This window comes from Quercus lobata, chromosome 10, assembly GCF_001633185.2.
Source record: "Quercus lobata isolate SW786 chromosome 10, ValleyOak3.0 Primary Assembly, whole genome shotgun sequence".
Lineage (NCBI taxonomy): Eukaryota > Viridiplantae > Streptophyta > Magnoliopsida > Fagales > Fagaceae > Quercus > Quercus lobata.
Genome location: NC_044913.1, coordinates 61,581,111 through 61,598,996, shown reverse-complemented (window position 1 = coordinate 61,598,996; position 17,886 = coordinate 61,581,111). Strand labels below are relative to the sequence as shown.

At 33.4% G+C, this 17,886-nt stretch overlaps 1 protein-coding gene, 1 long non-coding RNA gene and 1 other non-coding gene across 3 annotated transcripts; all 3 read right to left on the bottom strand.

Annotated features, from left to right (window-relative positions):
- Window positions 1–4,096, bottom strand: LOC115965364. Its single transcript, XR_004086041.1, has 4 exons — window positions 3,963–4,096; window positions 3,035–3,139; window positions 1,591–1,685; window positions 1–531 (listed from the first exon to the last, which is right to left on the bottom strand). It is a non-coding gene; the product is annotated as an uncharacterized LOC115965364 (long non-coding RNA).
- A 636-nt stretch (window positions 4,097–4,732) lies between these two features.
- LOC115965148 (putative disease resistance protein RGA3) lies at window positions 4,733–5,932 on the bottom strand. Its single transcript, XM_031084338.1, has 2 exons — window positions 5,044–5,932; window positions 4,733–4,935 (listed from the first exon to the last, which is right to left on the bottom strand). Exons 1-2 carry the CDS (start codon window positions 5,930–5,932, stop codon window positions 4,733–4,735), a joined length of 1,092 nt encoding a protein of 363 aa, XP_030940198.1.
- A 6,520-nt stretch (window positions 5,933–12,452) lies between these two features.
- Window positions 12,453–12,561, bottom strand: LOC115966142. The gene has a single exon (XR_004086331.1). It is a non-coding gene; the product is annotated as a small nucleolar RNA R71 (small nucleolar RNA).
- Window positions 12,562–17,886: the final 5,325 nt, after the last annotated feature.

Genomic DNA, 17,886 nt, shown 5'->3' with positions numbered 1-17,886 from the left:
TCCTAGAATAATATAATATTTGCAAATTTTAAAATATCAATCACTTGCATAGTATAACTTTTTCCAGCACATTTAAGCAAGCATTAGAATTAAATAGGGAAAACAATACAATTCTCAAGCATTATGTGATGTCAGTGGACGGGGGGATAAGCCTTCACAAGCAAGAGAGTTGAAGTACTTGAACTTATTGGTGCATTAGTTGAAGTACTTCAAAATTCTCTCAATTAAAAGAAACAAGTAACAAATAACCCTACAGACACATCATGCCCAAATTTTGTGAATAAGTTGAAGAATTGGTATTTGATGCTATAATATATACACACACACACATATATATATAAAATAAAAAGTAAGATTTGGAGAACAGAAAAAGTAGGAAGTCTGTTTTACACGGACATACTATTGGCTTTCAATGACATCAAATAAAATTCAGTTGCTACCAGTTGAATGATCCAGCTATCTATTGGTAATGGACACTCTTGGACCTCCAAAATGGGTGAGGCAATGTGTGGGAGCAGATGGATCAGCTTTCTGCAATCATAAGTACAGTATGCAGTTTTTGAAGAAAATTGTCAGTCTTCATCAAGAGCAGAAGATTAGGGCCATCGGTAACAGATAAAGTAATTTTAACTGCTGAACAGAATTTTAACAACAATAAACAAAGTGTTATACTATGCAATAATGATTCTGAATAACCATCTCATATGAAAACAATGCAGCAGCTCTCATACCTGACAAGCATAAAAGACACAGGAGTTCATCATTTTAGATGCAAGTTTCCAGGTATTAATATCCAAATGATTTGGCGAATCATTCTACTAAGGTAAATCACTAGTCCAAACAATCCACTAAAACATTCGAAATATAAATATGGGAAAACAGTAAGCAGAAAAAATTTCAAAAGCAAATATCACACCACAATCAAGAAAAAGATTAATCATTTCCCCCCTTAACTTGAGAAAATCCTACACTTTTTATTCATAAGGAACTTTTACATGATCTTGAAGTCTAAATCTCTCCATTTACTTAGTTGGATTTTCAAATTTTCAAAATGGATAAGCTTAATGTAGGCAATATTGATTGGCAATGATTGAATGGTTATATAAAGAACAAAAGACATAATTAGATTCACGAAAAAGCAGTGGCAACACATTATTAATTTAAAATAGCAAAAACAGTGAAAAAAATGAGGTTGGTGATGGCATTCCAAGTATACCTTCATGCCTAAATTGTAAAGGGCAGTACATTATAATGAAATGGTCTCAAATGTTGGAAAATGAGCAAAAGATTTCACGAAGGCTTTCCTCAGTTGACTGAAAAGCTACTACTAACACAAATCATATATAAATAATTTCCTAGAAGGCTTTCCTCAGTTGACTGAGAAGCTACTACCAACACCAATTATGCAAAAATAATTTCCTAAAAATATAACGGATTATCAATTTTTTTTTTCTATTGCTAAGTAACAGGTTAGAAAATGTTGTTGGAACAAAGGGAGGAAGGAGGGGGCAATTGAAATGAATAATACACTTATTGGATTGAATCAATACTTTATATACTATAAAACATTAGAAAATTGAGAGAACTTACCAACTAAAACATCTGTTGGCTTGGGAGGGGATTAAAACATCATAATATTTAATTTTTCATCCAGCTGAACACAAGAGAATTGCTGTCCCTAGTGCCTGCAAATCAAGGCAACATATTTAACTAATTGAATAGTATTTTAGGTCTATTAGTAATGCGGATCCAGGTGTTATTAATTCTGCTAATTAAGGATGGGAACCTGAGAGTAATTTGAGGTTCATTTTGGAGAAAGTATTGAAGTAGAGCAAAGTATTTAGTCTTGGAACAATTATGCTAGAAAAACTGATCTCCCTTTCTTTTCTCAATACTACAAAACTTTTGTTTTTTCTTTTATTTCTTATAAATTTTATGAGGATTAATGGACTTAAAAAGGACGTTTCATAGTCATTTATTCAAGGTGTCAAAGTGTGGCAAATATGTAATTCACTATCTCAGTCTTTCTTCTTTCATTTTTTATTTTTATTTTTAAGTTTGTTGTTATCTTTAGTAATTTGCTTTTGGATTCTAAATAATTTACAAAGAAACCTCACAGGTGATACAAGGAGTGAAGCTACAGTGATCCAGGCCTAAGTCTGATAGCAAAAGGCATAGAAAACCATAGAAAACCCAACATGCAATTTCAATCACTTGAGCTGCTGCTAATGGTGTGTCATCTTCACCCACCACACACAAAAAGTAGCATAGATAATTGTTACAAGTTTGAGCATCAAAATCTGATTAAGTGTACTGGCCCTTATAATGAAAAAGCATTCAGTTTGACAATTCAGTTTGAATCTGAGTTTGACAATCAGTTTGAATCTAAGTTTCTTAAGTACAAAAAGACTAGGAAAGCTAAGGAAAAAATTTGCAAGTCTATTTTGTTGCCATGAAAATTTTACATTTATTACTCTTTGATTTAAGATTATAGTGGTAATATGTTAAAAGTTATGTTATAGAAAGAACAGTTTGAGTTGTTAACAGAAGCCCATTTGTGAATATTTATAATTCATTAACCTCAGTTTCTACTATAAAATAAAAAGAAGAAAAAAAGTAAATTCCAAATCAAATTATCCAAATGATTGACAGAATTTGCTGTTATTAATGGTGACAGTGACACAAAGGCATTTGTAATTTTTCTGACTAATGGCAAATAAATGACTAGCAATCACTTTGTTATATCCATGTCAGCAACTAAAAGAGTCACAGCAAAGGGCATTTCACACTATTCAGGCTGAGGCCGCTGAGCTATAATAACACCAAAAGCACAGAATGACTTTCATGTCAAAGAGTGTCAAACCAAAATTCAGTGATTTGACTGCACTCAACATAACTCTATAAATTGTAGATATGCACATTGGCTACAGATATTGTGACACTACAAATATATATAAACTGAATTTGGTTTTGTAAATCACCATTTATGAAGTAAATTATGTATCAACATCCCAAATGGTAAGAGAAAGCAAACCTAAAGTGCCTTTGCAACAGTTGTCATCAACTTAATTATTTTCCCAGATGCGAACTTTCTGCCAGCTTCTTGAGTTAGTCTTCAAAATCTTTGCAATGTGGGTACCTTCAAAAGGTAAAAACCATATATAGATATATAAGAACCGTCAACACCTTTAGTGCTGTCTGAAATTTTTTAAGTTAAAATTTGCTTGTACTACTAGAACTGGGGATCACATAATTTCATTAACAGTGAACAGTAAAACTGACCTTCAGCCACCCAATGTGAAAAGAAAATCAGCAAGACCTTCACCCACCCAATTTCTCATTCTCATGCAACTGAACTCTATTTTTCCATAGCAATCCAGAGCAATTATGACCTAGCCCAAATCTATTGTCAAGTTTTAGACAGCCCTAAGCAAAAGAACTGATCCACGAACTCTTACAGTATCAAAATATGAAGGTTACAAGAAATGCTAAGAGAAAGAAAATTTTAAATTTGAAAAAATTGATAAATCCAATATTCCATATTTCCCTATCTCCAGAAAATTTCAATTTTTAATAAATTGCAGAAAGAAAATAGCTTAGCAAACAGAAACTGAATCGCAGCAAGACAAATTGGTAACAGAGTCAGCTATTTCAACAACCGGAATGTGGTTGACCTAAATTGTACAAGTAAACTATGCTTTTTGCAACTTTTTAAGTCTTGTCATGATTTGCAAAAACCAAAATTTGAATAGCACCAAGACAAATGACTGCAAATAGTAACTTCATAAATTGAAATTTTCAAGTATTAACAGAGTGGTTGGTAATATTAATATCTACTATTTATTTAAAGAATCATTAACTAAAATTATAGCATTTATTCATTTTCTTAGTGGTGTCCAATTAAGTATTAATACTCTCACCCATTACAAACAAAAGAGGATATAAGGTATGAGTAAACTTACAAATTGGGAAATTGAATAAATGGATTGTGGTCAATCTGATTGTTAAATTTGGGGCAACCATATATCATCACCGTTTTCAATTCGGTGAGGCATCGCATGGTTTCCTCGGTGGGCAGATGCACCAAGTTCTTGCAATCCACAATATACAGCTCCTGTACTACCAACTTTTGAAGGGAAACACCAACAACACCTCATCCTTCCACTCTTCTAAGCTACTCATAAAAAGCAATTTGAGTATTCTCAATGCCGGGAATAATGCAGTAGTATTTCTGTAACTCCCTTCACTGTAACTGTAAAACTCACTTCCTATACTTCTTACCTTCCACATTCCAAATATTTCAAGAATCCTAAGACTGGGTAAATGCCCCAGAATGGGAACTTCTTCACATTGTGATATAGCGACAAACCAACCCATGATGGTAATTTCTTTCCTCCGTAGAATTCGATTCTCAAGCTTTTCAAATTTGGGTAAGGTTGGAGGCCTTCCAATACCTTTTCATCTTTATCATACCTGTCCAATGCTATTGAATATTCCCAGTATAATCCCAGCTTGAATATTTCCTTTTCTTTTAATTTTGCACTTTTGGCTTCTTCCTCATCTTCCACATACCCTAGATTGTAAATGCCTATTTCTCCTCTGAGATTCTTCAATGGTCCCAATTCTTTGATCCGATAACCTTCATCTCGACCCACACCAAAAAATGGCAATGTTTGAAGGCAAGTCAACCGCCCCATATTTTTGAGTAATTTATAAATGTACGATAACCCCATCAAACAACCAATATTAATATATGTCTCAAGTTAATCAAATTGCTTAGGTCTTCCGGAAGCTTCTTAAGTTTAGGGCATTCTTCAATTCTTAAAGTTTGCAAATTGTAGAGTTTGGTAATGGATTTTGGTAATTCCTCAATTTTAGTGTGCAAGATGTGAAGAAGCCTCAAATGTATCAACCGCTCAATTGAATTTGGCAACCCTATTATACTATGCCCAGATAATTTTAAAACACATAAGCATTTAAAATTTGATAACATGTCATCAAAGTCTAGATATTTTGAAATTAATGTGCGCATTTTTATGAAACCATCTCTACCAAATGAAGTTCTTGGTGTTGTTTCGCCATCAGATCGGAAAAATAATGGTTGTACTTTGCTAACATTATCCACAGAATCTCCCTCTAAAATCATAATTTCAGATTTTGAAATTGAGATGGCAAAATCATGCACCAAATCATGCATTTTGCAACTAATAATATCACCATAGACATCCTTTGTAGCATTTTGGAAAAAGGAAGTGGTCAACAAAATATTAAAATACACGTTACCAATATCCTCCATCACCATATTAGCTTCTTTAGATGGTTCAAGAAACCCTTCAGCCATCCAATGCTGAATTACTTCGTCCTTTTTCAAGTCATAATCCTTAGGGAAAATTGCACAGTATGCGAAACATCGTTTCAAAGATGGTGTTCGAAGATGATCATAACCTAACTTTATTATGTGAAACACTCCATTATTATCATCGTCTAGTAAATCCCAATTTTTATTATTTTGAATCGATAGCCATTCACCTTTATCATGTATAAAGTACATTATTCCCCCTAAAAATCTAGTAGCCCATGGAATCCTTTTACATTTTTTAACAATCTCCTTTCCAATTTTCTCCAAATCTAGAGTTAAAAGTCTCTCATTTGCAGATGCTCTTTTCTTGAATATGGACCAACAATCATATTCTGTTAATTCATATTGGGGAAGAGTCTCCATGATTTCTGTCACAGTATCACAATAGGTTGCTTCAACAATGTTATTTCCAACATTCTGATTAACTTTTGAATCATCAAGGAAGGAGTCTATCTCCATGTTAAAGCTAATCTCAAGAATTGAATTCACAAACTCCGCTTGAAGATCATAACTAGCAATGTCATCTTTAAGTATATTTAATGATTCATTGATGGTCTTAATATTTTCTGCCATATTGAGGGGGGATACAATGCGATTGGAGAGTAAATAGAAGCTTAGTACCTTCTACTGAAGAATCTTATAGCCAAACTCATCTAGCACATCATCAATGTCATAAGCTACATCTCTAAGCTTTGCTGACCAGCTCCTCAAAAACTCATCACTTACTTGTCTTTTCTCAACATCATTTAACACGAGTTGAATCTGGGTCAACAAGATAAGAAGGTCTATTAGCCCCACCTTGAAACCCCACTCTAAACTAGTATGGTGCTCTATAACAGTTGATCTTAACTTGGCTAAAAGTCCCTCGACAACAACATTTAGTTAATTTCAGCTCTGTATTCTTCCTTACTCTGCATAAGAGAAAATATAATAGAAGGATTTGTAGACTGTAGAGTGCAATTATATTATAAATAAACAACCATATGACTCCAAAAAGGAGGGGGGGGGGGGGGGGGAAATTAACAACCATATATAGGTAGGTTTAGATATAAAAGTATATAAGTGGGGCTAGATAAAAACTAATATGACAAATTTTCCCTTCTAAAGTTTTCATAGAATAATTAGTAGTTAGTGACTTAGTGCCAAGAGTCTTGTTGATCAACCAGTTGACATTGACCATGTTTCTAATTGAGATATCCAAGGTTCAAATCTCCTCTCCCCTATTGTAACTATTAAATTGTAAAAAATTACTAGTCAAAAAAATTGGTTGTACAGAGATTATAAAATTGCTAGACTACTTAATGTTCTTCTAGGGACACACACAATTGCTTACACACTTTAACACAACTTACACATTTGTCAATGTGTGATTAGATTATATCACTTACATATATATCCACCATTGGAACTTAGAGAAAAGTAATCTAATCACCGCTTGCCACATGTCTAAGTTGTGTCAAAGTGTGTGTGCAAGTGTGTGCAAGCGTGACTTTTTGACATTCCCCCCCCCCCCCCCCAAAATCTTCTTATAACAAAAAATTCATTAATGAAATTTAGTACAATGTTTTACTTGATTCAAACATTTAAAATCAGTAATTGAATTAGTTATCTCAACCAAAATTGTGGCAAAATATAAACTAACAATAAAATATTTACATCATTGATTACAAACATCACTCACCTTTTTAAAGAGTCCATTGATGTCATCCTTCAATATTGAAGTTGAGCCGATTTTCCTCTCCTCAGCCTTGCTTGAAGTCGATGCACCTTTAAGTTTTTTGTTAGGCTGTCCAATATTTAGAGAAGCTTCTTCTTGGACTTTTTTAGGTACTTTTTTTACAAATATCAATATCGTAGCCTTTAACTCCAGCTAAGTGTGCTTTAATCCTTGTAGCACCCCCAGCAAAATTACATTCACAAAACTTACATTTGAAACGACCATTTAGTTCTTCAACATACTCCCAAAATCGATCTTTCTTTCGGACCATATTTCTTTTACCTTACAATAAATAGATAAAGAATATAATATTAGAATACAAAAATTGATAGTAAAATTGGATCTATACAATAATTAAAAATAATTTAAAAGATATGGATCTATAGAATTATAAAAATAAGCTTTTTCTAATTTTAAAAAAAAAATTATATAATTATGTTATGTTTTTTCTCTCTATACTCTATAGCACATACATATACTATAAATATAATTAAATCAAAATCACCTTGACTTTTGTACGCCCTCTAAATTTTAAAGGCTAGATAAGCTTCTTCTTTTCTTTTTTTTCTTTTCTTTTATTTTTTGAGGGAAAGATAAGCTTCTTCTTAAACAATTTTAGTAGTTTTCTTATAAATAACAATATCATGATCAATAACTTTGCCAGATGTGATTTAATCCTTGAAACACCTCCCTCAAACTTATGTTCACAAAACTTACATTTTAAACAACAATCTAATTTCTCAACATGTTTCCAAAATTGATATTTCTTTCTATCCATATTTATTTCTCCTTATAATAAATACATAAAGAATATCATATGATTCTCAAAAAAAATAATAATAAAGAATATCATATCTAGATCAAATACAAATTTATTTGCAAAAAATAAAAAGGATCTATAAAGGAGTATTACTTTTCTTTTCTTTTTGAGAATCACATAATTATTTTTTTTCTCTCTCTCTCCCAATTATATATATATGTGTGTGTGTGTGGAGAGTGAGAGAGAGTTCAAACTTCAAATAAAATAAAATATTAAAACAATTTAGAATTATTTTATTCACTTACGCTCTGTTTGTTTCAACAATGATATTTTCTAGAAAATGAGTCATTTTTCAAAAATCATTTTCTATAAAACTATCTCATTTTCCAATGTTTGGTAGCAACTTTAAATGAGTTGAAAAACAATTTCCTAATTTCTCTTATTGAGCTTGTTGTGAGATAGAGTTGTTTTCCAAAAAAATTTAATGGAAAACAATGTCTAAAAATAAGCCATACTTTTTATGTTGACCAAAGATAGTTTTCCTTTGACTCATTTTTTTTTATGCTCCCAAACACTAGAAAGCACGGAAAACTATCTCTACACAAGGTTTTCTATCGAAACAAACGGAGCGTTAATGAAATTAAGAGCACGCTTTAAACATTATAGATCCATACTCATTCCGAATTGGTCTGTTTTCTCGATAGTGGTAAATATCAAATTAAAATTTTCATCTTATTTTAATTGTTGTGTTTAATAAACTATTTATTTAGACTAGAAAAATAAAATCAATGGCATGTTAAGAGTGAACTTACTGGATTAGTACAAATAGGTAGATGCAGCCCAAGAGAAAGAAAAGAGGTAACAACGTCTAAGAAGAAGAGGTAGGATGAAGAAGAGAAGTAATAGTGTAGCAATTGTGACTTGTTTTATATCCTTATTCTCATTCATTTCAATTTAATGTTTTTACATGTATTGTATGTATAATGTTAAGAAAAATGATATATCGACAACACTTTCATAACTACTTAATAACACATCTTAACTGATAAGTTATTGCTAGGTAAAAAAGTGATACTAGTGATGTACCCAAATTAAAACCAATAACAACTGTGATAGATGTAGTATTTCTGTATTGTTAATTTGTAAACCCATTGTAACAGTTTGGAGTTAGAAGTAAACAAAATGTTTTTAAACTCTTATTGCTAATACAATATTTGATTAAAGTGCCCCAATTTATTGTTTGACTGTGATAGGTAGAAAACAAATTGAAGATGCCTCCAGGAATTTTTTCCAGGTGGTCCTTTAGAAGTTCATATATTGACGACAACGACAACAACAACAACCCAAAAAACACGGCTAAACTCACTGCCTAACATAGTTTAATTTTTTTTGTCTTTTTGTAATGTCTTGTTCAGTGTTCACTTACTACCCCAATTCAAATATTCAATGCCATCACCCCATCTACCCCACCTGAAGAGACAAGAGACAATCAACAATTTTATATTTTACATACACTTACGCAAAAAGACAAAAGCTGAAAAGCCAATTTATATTGTCAAAAGATAAGAGCCTGCCTAAGAGCATTAGCATTGGAGAATGCTAATGCCATATCTAAGGACAATTTGGCATTTTAAGTCTTAAAATACTTTGCATCAGAGAATGATAAACCCCACTATTACAAATTTTTTTGCAATAGTGCTACAGTACAATTCTAAAGTTAGAATTGTACTGTAGCAGTATTCTAAAAAAAAAAAAAATTATTCACTTCCGAAATTTCTCTCTCATCTCATTATTTTAGTTCTCTTCTCTCTCTTCCTTCTCTGTTTCTCCATTTGCTCTCTCCTCTCTTCAGACCAAAACACCATTCTCCATCTGCTCTCATCATAGTGGCTCATTTTTTCTGGTGGGTTACGATTCGATGGTTCTGTGGTTGCTTTTTTTTATTTTTTTGGCGTGGGTGACGGCATGGGTCACTGTGGTGGTTGTGGTTTTTTTTTTTTTTTGGTGTGACCGGTGCTTAAAGGGGTTATGGGTCATGGTTGGGTCCGGTGTTTGGGTCATTGGTCGTGGTTAGGTCCTGTGTTTGGGTTGTGGTTGGGTGTTTGGGTCATGGTTAGGTCCGGTGTTTGGGTCGTGGTTGGGTTGCGGCTGAAGTGGGTTGTTGGTCGTCGGAGATCGCCAGTGTTTGGGTCTAGTGAGGTTGGGTTCGGTGTTTCACATGGCCTCTCTCTCATCTCTCATCGTGGATCGACGAGCTGGGTTTGGATCGGTGGGCTAGGATTAGTTGATGGTGGGTTTGAAACGGTGGATCTGTTGATCGGTGGGTGGATTGGTTGGGTTGATCATCGGTAACTTCGATGGTGGCTTCGGTGATGATTTTTTTTGATTGGGTTTGCTTCGGTGGGTTTCAAATCGGCGGTGTGGGTTTCAAATCGGTGGCTTGGGTTTGCTGACCGGTGGCTTGGGTGGTGGGTGTGGTGGCCGTTGTTGGCTCCAACTGGTCTGATGGTTTGTGTGTATGTGGCTTTGTTGATGGTTTGTGTTTGTGTGTGTGTGTGGCTCTGTGCGTTGAACCAGTGATGTGCATGAGATATATACAATAAAGTACTCACATATCTACATATTTAGTCTTACTTTTATGTTATTTTGTGACTGATTATATAATATCTTTGTGTTATAGGTAACAAGGGCTTTACATGCAAAGTGGGGCTAGGCCAATTGAATCAAGCCAACTTACATTCAGCCAGGCATGAATTCAAGAAAAGACCAACCCAATTAAATTTAAGTCCAATTGGAGCAAGGAATCAAAGGAAATTTGCACAAAATCCAAGTCCAATTTAGATTAGGATTCTAGACTGCATATCAGTTAGTATTTTTGGCATAACTTTCATCTCAGATGTCCAATCAAGATGATTCAAGTTGGGCTGGAACGATAACTTAAAGGGCTACAACTTTGTAGTTTACCAAAAGTCCAAATTCTAGCGTTAAATGGGCCAAAATAGTCAGTTAAGTGAAGCCTAAAAATCTGGGATTTTCTCCAAACGAGAATTCAACTTGTAATAGGATTCCTTGACCTATTTAAGGGCTCTTTAGGGCAAAATTCAGGGAGGCAGAGGCTAGTGCTAGGGCTGAGGGCTGAATGTATAGAGAGTGCGGCTACTTCTTTGGTTTTCTTCTATGACAGTTAGTTTTATTTTATTTGTCTAATTTAATGTTTAGTATTTTATTTTTGTGTTTTCTTTCAATTACTATGAGTATCTAAATTTATAATTAGGGTTGAGGATGAAACCTTGTTAACGATTATCAATAATATTTATGTGATTTGATTTTTCCCACAATAGTTGTTCTTTAATGATTTAAATTGTTCTTGCTTCATATCAATTGACTAAGATGGAATTGTAGATATGAGTTCAATCATGTTTTTCTCATGATTTAGGATTTGTCTTAATTAATTGAATGCTTGGTTTATTAATTCTTGATTATAAAATTAGATATCTCTTGTTATTTGTCTGTCAATGGATACAATTTATGATTTGATTTTTAGAATTGGATATATCTTGTGATTTGTTTGGCTACGGATACAATTGATGATTTGATTTTATACTTAAGAAGCGAAGAAGAACATGCTTTTGATTTTTAAAATAAGGATTTTAATGATGATATTTTCCATGATAGCAAGATTGATTTCTAGATTATCATGTAGTGAGTTGGGAAAAATTAATGATCATAAATATATGCTGATATGACTTACAAGGCGGATTCCAAAACCTTAATTCCTTTCTCTTAATTGTTTACATCTTTTTATTGCTTTATATCTTTTGCTTAGTTTAACTATTTGCTTAATTTTATTATTTGCTTAGTTTATTTTATTGCAACCAACCAATTTTTATTTAAACTAGATTAGGATTAATTTGGTTAAGGTTTAATTAATTTTCCTACATTCATACAAGTCCCTGTGGGTTCGACCTCGTTCTTGTCCAACTATACTTCGGTACGGTTCGTACACTTGCGAGTATTTTAAAATTTCACAACAAGTTTTTGGCGCCGTTGCCGGGGACTTGGTTAGGAAAATAAATTAGGTCTTAATTGAATTTTTCCTTCTACTAGTTGTAGTTAATTTTTTTTTTTTAAATAAAAAACAAAAAAAAAAATTTTTTTTTTTCTTTGTGCTTGGTGTATGAGAACTTGGATACGTGATAAAGAAAATCGTCTTGTTAGTTTTGATTATTCATCCACAATGGGAGAAACTGGAGATGATTCAAAAACTCTTAGGGAGTTGTTCTCACCCATAACCACCAACCCTCCATCTTGCATAGTATTGCCTGCAACCACTGCTGCACATTTTGAGTTGAAGCCACAGATAATCCACCTTCTTCCTACTTTTCATGGATTGGATAGAGAAGATCCTTATATGCATGTGAAGGATTTTCTTGAGATTTGTGCTACTTGTAAGTTTCAGAATTTCACTGATGACTCTGTTCGCTTGCGTTTATTCCCTTTTTCCTTGAAGGATAAGGCAAAAGCATGGCTTAATTCTTTGTCACCTGGATCTATCACTTCATGGGAACTGTTGGTCACAAAATTCCTCTCTAAATTTTTCCCAATGGCCAAGACCAATGCTTTGAGGAGAGAAATTGCAGATTTTTATCAGGATGAACAAGAGAAATTTTATGAGAGTTGGGAGAGATTTAAGGACTTGATCTTAAAGTGTCCCCATCATGGTTTTGAAACATGGAGACTAGTACAATATTTTTATAATGGTTTGACTCAGACAAATCGTAACATGATTGAGTCCATGAATGGTGGTGGATTTTTGAGTCTTAGGGATGATGAGGCATACAAATTTCTTGAGAATCTATCAGAAAGCTCACAACAATGGGATTTTTCCAATCGTAAAGAGAGATGTGCCCCTACAATTAAGAAAGGAGGATTGTATGAAGTCAGTGAAGATTTAGACATAAAAGCTAGGTTGGAAAATCTCACTCGTAAGGTTGAAGCTTTAGCTTTAGGTAGAGGGATGAATTCTGTCAATAAAGTTCAAAGTGAAACATGCTCTATTTGTGCAAGTCCTATGCATACAACACAAATGTGTCCCTCCATAGCTGGTTACCCTGATTTTTATACTGAGCAAGCAAATGCACTAAATAATTATGGAAAACCACTTGCTAGTCCATTTTCAGAGACATACAATCCAAATTGGCAAAATCATCCTAATCTCTCTTGGAGGCAGAACCATTCCCCCACAAATATAGGTGGACAACAAGTGCATCAACAAAGTCAATTTCGTCCACCTACTCAAGCATTTCCTCCCATTCCTCAATCAACACCTCAGTTTGTAGCACCACCAAGACAACAACCATCTTTGGAGGAGTCTCTCAAAACTTTCATGCAATCAACTAGCCAAGCCATTCAAGAGATGAAAAGTTCCACCCATTTGAATACTCAAGCTATTTCAAAGTTGGAAAATCAAGTTGGCCAGTTAGCAACCCAAGTTGGAGAGAGGGAAAAAGGAAAGTTTCCTAGTCAACCTATACCTAACCCAAAAGGGCAGTATGCAATTAATGGTTCTTCTAGTTCTACTCATGCACATGAATCTGTTCAGTCTATTACTACCCTTAGGTCTGGTAAGCAAGTTGATAATCAAGTGAAAATGCCAGAAGTGGAGGATGATGAAAATATTGTGTTAAAGGAAAAGGGAACTCATAGTTCACAGGATGATCATAGAGAAAAGAAGGGCAACTCAACCTCAATTCCAATTCAGGATCTTAGTTCTCCCCTTGATAGGAGGTTTGTTCCTAAAGCTCCATTCCCTCAAAGTTTAATCAGTCCTCAGAAAAGTGCACAATTTGGAGATATTTTAGAGGTTTTTAAGCAAGTGCAAATTAATATTCCATTTCTTGATGCAATTCAGCAAGTTCCTGCTTATGCTAAGTTTCTAAAAGATCTTGTGACAATGAAGAGAAAGACAAATGTCCCTAAAAAGGCATTTTTGACAGAGCAAGTTAGTTCAATCATTCAGAATAAATATCCAGTGAAATGTAAAGACCCTGGATCTCCTACAATTTCATGCAGGATTGGGGATCATCTCATTGAGCGAGCTTTGCTAGATTTGGGGGCAAGTGTGAACCTAATGCCATATTCAGTATACTTACAGCTAGGTTTGGGGGAGTTGAAACCCACAACCATGACACTTCAATTAGCTGATAGGTCTGTGAAAATCCCTAGAGGTATTGTTGAGGATGTGCTGATTAAGGTGGATGCGTTCTATTTTCCTGTTGATTTTGTTGTGTTAGACACTGAGCCTGCTCTAAATGCCAGTACACAAATCCATGTCATTTTGGGTCGCCCTTTCTTAGCCACATCCAATGCTTTGATCAATTGTCGGAGTGGTGTGATGAAGATTTCTTTTGGGAATATGACTGTTGAGCTTAATATTTTTGACATAAGTAAGCAAGTACTAGACAATGAGGATATATGTGAGGTTAACATGATTGGGAGCCTAGTCCATGATACTTTCCTACAATCAAGTTGTGAGGATCCCCCAAACGCTTGCTTAACCCGTTTTGATTGCAATTTGGATACTGAAAAATCAATTGAGGAGGTCAATGCATTGTTGGATTCTGTTCCTCTCTTAAGTATTGATAGCTGGCAGCCAAAAGTGGTCCGTTTCCCACTTTCTTCATCCCCATTCCCATCTATTGTAGAACCACTAAAGTTGGATGACTTTTGGGAACACCAATTGATAAGTATACTTCAAGAGCATAAGGAAGCTATAGGTTGGAGAATTGCTAATATTAAGGGTATTAGTGCTTCTGTGGTTATGCAAAGAATTCACTTGGAAGACACTACAAAAGCTTCTCAACATGTTTTTGACCTAGGTAAGTTACAATATCATTGGACTAGTCCATTCATAATATGCATTATTTATCTTCATGGTGTTGTTGAGGTTTGGATGGTCCTGTTTATCAGGATTGATCTCCAGTTGTCTTAAATCTTTTTGCAAAAAAAAAAAAAAAAAAATTCTCTTGTTTATTTTCTGATTTTAGATTAATCTTTGTGTTTATTTTCTTGTTTCATTTTATTTTCTTTTGTTCTAGCTGATATTTGACAGAAATTAAAATTTATAACAATCAGCTTGATCAAGGTACGTCTCCTCTTTCTCCTTACCTTACTTTTCCTACTTGATTTTCTCATGTTGCATATTCATATTTTGCTCTCTTTTCATTCAAGACATATATTTGAGAGTATCATTTTTAACATTGAGGACAATGTTTGGTTTAGGTTTAGGGGGGATTTATATAGATTTCTATCTTTTGGTTTTGTTTTGTTTAGATGTGTTAAAAAAAAAAAACTTTTGCCTAGCTTGAGGTTTATGTTGTGAGTTCATTATACCACTCTTGCTTAAAGAATTTCATTGCTTTCATGCTCAATTCATTTCACATGCACATAGCCACTCAAACACAACTTGTTGTTGAAGGATAAAAATGATTAGAAAATCTTGATGATAACAATGTGGAGACTATAACCCCTGTGAGTTGTGAGCCAATCATTATTTATGGAGGGTTATTTATTGTTTCTAATCTTAAAGTTCATTTGGAAGTACGTAATATGTTTCCCTTGTTGTAGTCTCATTGTTCTTTCTTTTGGCCAAGAAAAAAAAAATGAATTTATGCCACACTTGAATCTTTTGAAGTCATTGATATTGAATGAACTATACTAGTCTTTGAGAGATGAGATTATGTCATTTTTGTCTACTTTGAGCCATATATGTATTTTTCTTTTTTTGATACATTATCGCTAGTCACCCCATTGAGCCTTTTAATTAGCCTTTCTTTCTTAAAGCCCTTATCCATAGTGTTTCAAGATTGAAATTAATCAGTTTGTTTCAATGTGGTGGTTTGTACGAGAATTCAAAGAAGAAAGAAAAAAAAAATTTCAAAGAAAAAAAAGAAAAAGAATTGAAAAAAAAAGAAGACGAAGAAGAAAAGTGTCAAAAAGAAGAAAATAAACAAGGTTCTCATCAAATTTTGAGAAGTGAAATGTAAGGAAGGAGTACTGCTTTGAAGAAGAAGAGTTAAAAAAAAAAAAAAATTGTTGAATGGAAATTCCAAAAAGAGTTGACATTCCGACAAATCTTGAAAACACTTCTTATTATTTACCTTCACCCATTTTTATTTCATTCCCTTTGCTTTTACCTAACATTACGTCCTAATAAAGTCCTTATTTGATCTTGAAGATTGTGTAGTTCAGATATTGATATGACTGAGAAGAAAAAGGTGTGGTATGAATATTTTTGGCATCCTTTCATGAGACTACTTATTCTTTCTTGATTAAGCGTTTTTCTTGTGATTTATATGTGAGGTATTTGATTTTGTTTACATTATTTTTCTCACATATGTTGTTGAGAGTGTTACACCCCATTTCAGAGTAATTTCATTTGTTGAGTGATAACACAGGAAAGATTTGAGTTGAAGCATACTTTCAAATAGAGATTCGAGTCAAGTTTATTCTAAAACTAAGAGTATGTTTGGGTTGGCTACCACTTTTCACTCACATTGAGTTTTGATGGCATGAGAAATTTCTTTAGCATTTATAGTGTTTTTGAACTTGAACTAATCCTCTTTGCAAAAATCAATTGAAAAAAAAAATGACTTTCTTTGTTTTGTTTATTTATTTATTTGTATGTTTGTTTTTTTTAGTATTCATTCTCAGAATTTTGTGGGTATATTCCCTGCAAACCCTCACGAGACTACAACTCGTCCACTAGTGTAAGCTAGGGGTTTAAAGGCTTGTTGCATACGCTAAATGCAATCGAAAATTCCAGCGAAAGTGGATTAGTTAGGATTTCCTTTTTCTTTGTTTTTAATTTCTTTGTTTTGTTTTACTCTTTATCTGTTTTGCTCGAGGACTAGCAAAATGTAGGTTTGGGGGTATTTGATGTGCATGAAATATATACAATAAAGTACTCACATATCTACATATTTAGCCTTACTTTTATGTTATTTTGTGACTGATTATATAATATCTTTGTGTTGTAGGTAACAAGGGCTTTACATGCAAAGTGGGGCTAGGCCAATTGAATCAAGCCAACTTACATTCAGCCAGGCATGAATTCAAGAAAAGACCAACCCAATTAAATTTAAGTCCAATTGGAGCAAGGAATCAAAGGAAATTTGCACCAAATCCAAGTCCAATTCGGATTAGGATTCCAGACTGCACATCAGTTAGTATTTTTGGCATAACTTTCGGCTCAGATGTCCAATCGAGATGATTCAAGTTGGGCTGGAACGATAACTTAAAGGGCTACAACTTTGTAGTTTACCAAAAGTCCAAATTCTGACGTTAAATGGGCCAAAATAGTCGGTTAAGTGAAGCCTAAAAATCTGGATTTTCTCCAAACGAGAATTCAACTTGTAATAGGATTCCTTGACCTATTTAAGGGCTCTTTAGGGCAAAATTCAGGGAGGCTGGGACGGAGGCTAGTGCTAGGGCTGAGGGCTGAATGTATAGAGAGTGCGGCTACTTCTTTGGTTTTCTTCTATGACAGTTAGTTTTATTTTATTTGTCTAATTTAATGTTTAGTATTTTATTTTTGTGTTTTCTTTCAATTACTATGAGTAGCTAAATTTATAATTAGGGTTGAGGATGAAACCTTGTTAACGATTATCAATAATATTTATGTGATTTGATTTTTCCCACAATAGTTGTTCTTTAATGATTTAAATTGTTCTTGCTTCATATCAATTGACTAAGATGGAATTCTAGATATGAGTTCAATCATGTTTTTCTCATGATTTAGGATTTGTCTTAATTAATTGAATGCTTGGTTTATTAATTCTTGATTATAAAATTAGATATCTCTTGTTATTTGTCTGTCAATGGATACAATTTATGATTGGATATATCTTGTGATTTGTTTGGCTATGGATACAATTGATGATTTGATTTTATACTTAAGAAGCGAAGAAGAACATGCTTTTGATTTTTAAAATAAGGATTTTTATGATGATATTTTCCATGATAGCAAGATTGATTTCTAGATTATCATGC

What these genes read in the sequence shown, in the direction of transcription:
- LOC115965148 (XM_031084338.1), bottom strand. Translation starts at nt 5,932, where the DNA reads ATGGCAGAAAATATTAAGACCATCAATGAATCATTAAATATACTTAAA. An exon ending in AACTTCATTTGGTAGAGATG is followed by an intron (nt 4,936 to 5,043) that starts GTTTCATAAAAA and finishes ATAGTATAATAG; the next exon opens with GGTTGCCAAATTCAATTGAG.